The 4,190-nt window shown below is 40.0% G+C and overlaps 1 protein-coding gene across 4 annotated transcripts in view; it reads right to left on the bottom strand.

Moving 5' to 3' along the window:
* Positions 1-2,790, bottom strand: part of LOC107593544 (acidic leucine-rich nuclear phosphoprotein 32 family member E) — a 7,594-nt gene extending 4,804 nt beyond the window's left edge. Inside the window, exons 1-2 of one of the 4 annotated variants that reach the window (XM_016283308.1) lie at positions 2,601-2,790; positions 198-347 (exon numbers count right to left, since the gene is read on the bottom strand). In XM_016283308.1, the coding sequence (XP_016138794.1) occupies positions 198-347; positions 2,601-2,654 (204 nt within the window). In that variant the 5' untranslated portion in view covers positions 2,655-2,790. Of the gene's footprint in view, positions 1-197; positions 348-1,841; positions 1,916-2,600 lie in introns of those variants that run through there. The other 3 variants (XM_016283306.1, XM_016283305.1, XM_016283309.1) reach the window with 3 other exon arrangements.
* Between the last annotated feature and the right edge of the window lie 1,400 nt (positions 2,791-4,190).

Raw genomic sequence — 4,190 nt, 5'->3', positions numbered from 1 at the left:
CTTAAGTTTCCTTTGGGCATTCTCCATCCATTTTTGTGCACTTTAATAATACAATGTGTTTACATTAATATGTAAACTGTGTTACGGTATCTGTTTTCTGCATGGTTAGAACATTAAACTTAAAACACAACAGATCTTCTTGTTAAGAGCACTTTGCCTAGGGTGTACTGAACTGAATGCTTTATCTCTTGACTGACCTTCCTCAATTTTGGCAGTGTGGGTAGTTTGGCCAGGGAGGTGAGGCCCACGTTGACCATGCTGAGGAACTCCAGTTCCTTAAACTCATCTGTCAGGCCTTCAATCTCACCGTCACTTGAGCGGCAATTATCTACCACCAGCTCTGCTACCTGCAAGAGAGATAAACATAGTTAGGACACTGGTAAACAAAGAATCATACTATGGGTATGATTTACCACAAGGCTAAAGTTGCAAGATCTGACAACTGCTGATGCAACTGATAGTGGCAGTCTGTCCAGTAGCCCATCAAATGATAAGTGTTTTTTTTTTTATTTATGTAACTTTGAGATTTGTTACACACTAAGGTGAAGGGTTTCACTTAGTATGCACTAGTGGCACCAAACGGTACTGCAAAAACAATGAGCGTTTTCAAACAGGTTTCTCAACCCCACCCCTCCCCCTTACTATTGGTCGGGAAAACATAGCGCCGCATCTTTGTTAGGTTGGATTGTTGAAGAACAATGCCTTAGGAGCTCCACTGTATTTACACTTTTCGGGGAAAGCTAAATAAATGTCTTTAAATTTTATGAATAATATTAAATAGGAACAAGACAAAAACCAATTAAAATGTATCTTTAAGGGTATTGTAAACATGTAAACAACATTTATGTTTATCTGCCTGAAAGAGTGAAACAAATAATTAAGATAATTAAGTTTAAAAACTTTTTTTTTTTTAAATTATTTACAATAAATAAAAACGTTTTATGGGCTTTAAGTAACGCAGACGCTCACACAGTAGTGCACTGCAGCCCTAACATTTAAATATTCAATAACTTGTTGCCCTTGTGGAAAGATAAATTTTTCAGCACGTGAAGCGTGTGTAATGTAGCCTTGGTAATGCTTCCACCTCCTTTATCACTTAGGATTTGCAATGAATTTACTGCCAGCGTTTCACAAGAAGATTTTCAGAACGCGCGCGCGTAATATTCTGCTATCACTCTTGTACTGGGGACGCAAGATACACCCGAGTTAAAAACCACGATTCGTTTATACACGCCTGCTCCGTCGGAGTATTAACTCAATCTCGTGTAAAAGATCCCATCCATCAGAACCCCCATTCAAAAGAAGCGTGCGATTCCACTTCGGTTCAGGCAAGCCTACAATAATCTACTAAAATCGGAGGGGAGGAAGGGGGGCTCACCCCTTCACCATCTGCCACATTCCTTCAATTAATAAAACAGTGTCGAATATGCTTCACAACGCCGAAAGCATATTGTTTAACGTCAGTGATAAATAATGTTATCTGTTAGCTTACATAATTACGCCATTAACGTAACCACGGAGGGAAATGGCAACTTGTTTTTAACCGTCCAGCGACTATTTCTGTCTCTAAGCGCCAATTATTCCGTTCTACACCGCACGTAAGCACGGCGACTCAGAAATCGCTCGACTCTGGTGAATAAAAATACCGTAAAAGCCACAAAACACCGTCATTTGCGCTTCAACTATTGATGCTACAAAATGACTCGAGCAGCTGTCTCTCACACACACCATCCTCACCACACACACCGCGAGGCGCTGCAGAAGCCATGGACGCAGCTGAATTAAACCGTTCCACCCGACATTCGCTCGATATGGCTTGTGCTCTCAAACCCCGAACTTACATGGCTTTGAGGGTCTGAGGAGGAAGACCGAAGGCAAGTGCCCCTCAATGTCTAATATCGAGGAGTTGGAGAGTAAGATGTCCGCCTTTGGAAGAAACTGCTCGTTTTACGTTAACGTTACTAGGTTAGAGAAGCCATAGTGAGGTACGCATCGGTGAAGCTTGCCTGCAATAAACTTTTTATATGAGATAAGACATTAATTCGCGTTATGTTTTCGCTCGGTATTTTGCAGATATGGACGGTCGGACTATAGAATCGTATAACAATACTGCCGTTTTGTTTTAACTTCTACTATTTCTCTTTAGAAGCGAGAATATTGTCGTATCGGGGGACTATAATAACGTCGTAACCGAATTGGAGGTAACTTGTTGAGTAATAATACAAATTGTTTCTGAACCATCAAAATAAAAATTGGTCTTAAACATGCAAGTACATTATTTTGAGGTTCTAGTTGGGACGTCCACAACGTCAAGGCTAAAGCAATGGCGAAGGAGACCATGTAACGAGTTCACAAAAGATTCACTAAGAGTTTTGCGCGCTCACATAACGATTATATTGACTACTTGTTTTAAGATAATCTTGTATAGATCTATATATGCATTCATTCATGACTAAAACTCGCATTATTTTAGGCGCCCATGTGGCGCTGCCATTCAGCGGAGTCTAACGTTACTGAATGTTCCTACCGTGCAGGATAGACAGGTTGCGAACTAACGTCATTTCGCGTTTCCCTAAAAGATAAATAATTAAAACGCTCACCTCCACTGGAGTTCTGTTCCTCAGCTCTAAACTGATCCTCTTCTTCATCTCCATTTTGTTGGTGATTGCTGCACTGGTTTAGACCGTTGAAAGAAAAAAAAAATGCAGAAACTCCGGAGCACGGACCAACGGCTCGGCTATCTTCAATGGCTGCCGTTCTCTAACTGATCCTCCATGATACCTCGCACCCAACCCCCTTCCTGAGGTCCCGCCCCCACTGCGCCCTCATTGGCTCGTTGTTATTTTTGAAAGCGTCATTGGTGGATCGGCCTGTCGCTCAAACGGATCACGCTTATAAACATAATCGGTCTTTGTAGACAGACGTGATTGGCTGGAAATAAGCGCGCAGTAGATTTTAGACGGGTCGGTCAGGATGTCAGTATGAAGCTTTCAAACTGTAAATCCGCCCATTCTTTGTTCTCATTGGCGCCTGGAAGCGATGTCCGTGTCCTTTAATACTCCAGTAAACCGAAATCAATTTGGAGACCAGGTTAAAGTTCTGCATTTTAAAGAGTCTAAAGTGAACACTTAACATATTAGGGGGGAAAAAATAATTATTTACAAATATTTTATCTTGGTATATGCACTCATTTTCCTTACAAACAAATAAAACGTTTTGCATTGTTTTATACAAGTGATCTCACAATACTCTCAAACGCTGAGTATCTTCCATACAATAATTCCACAAAATGGCTGACCATAAACCCAGACAGTCATGGTGGCTTAAAGGCTGCGCGCTCGCCACGCCATCTGTCCCATGTAATGTGCTGCTGATCGCTTCTCCACAGAACTCACAAAGGCCCATTTGGTGGTAGAGTACCAGCAGGCCATTGTTATTATAAACTAATACAATTCATGATCCAAATTTTCTTCAAAAATATCTACATTCAGCTTACATACACGAGCTTAAAAACGATTGTCCCCACTTTAGACGGAAATAAGCCCTGATGTAAAATGAATGCTTTCAGCAATGTGCATTAGTGCAGTACACCAAGGTGACCACTAGGGCTTCATGGCACACTGACCCTGAAAAGGAATGGACACCACAACAGATCTCCTAAGCTGATTTATCCAGGCTACCAGAGAAGAAGCGAATAGTCTTGCATTAGGATAGACTACATGTTTGTTTGTTTATTTGTCACAAGTGATAAGTATATCTCAAACAATAGGCTATCAGAAATTATTATTATTTTTAATTAAGGTTATTTTCTAAGTAAATTTGAATTTTAGGGGCATTTTTGCCTTTATGAGGGATACTTTCTAAATATGTAAAACACTGCATTTTGATTATATATAAAATATTCATTTCTGCCTGAATTAATATTTTAGGATGACACATTGAGCCCTGGTCAATATGTCATCCTGCCCCCAAATACTAATTTACACAGCAGATGAAAAACCTAATGTATCACGTTGATAGATGAGCTGTATAACATATGATATCACATACATTTACATTTATATTTAGTCATTTAGCAGACGCTTTTATCCAAAGCCACTTACAAATGAGGACAATGGAAGCAATTTGGAATGGAAGCTATTTCACGCTAAACAAATATTGATAAATATCACATGTATAACATCCTGTGA

This window comes from Sinocyclocheilus grahami, unplaced genomic scaffold, assembly GCF_001515645.1.
Source record: "Sinocyclocheilus grahami isolate Dianchi unplaced genomic scaffold, SAMN03320097.WGS_v1.1 scaffold173.1, whole genome shotgun sequence".
In the NCBI taxonomy this organism is placed as follows: Eukaryota; Metazoa; Chordata; class Actinopteri; order Cypriniformes; family Cyprinidae; genus Sinocyclocheilus; species Sinocyclocheilus grahami.
This window is presented reverse-complemented; position numbering and strand designations above follow the sequence as displayed.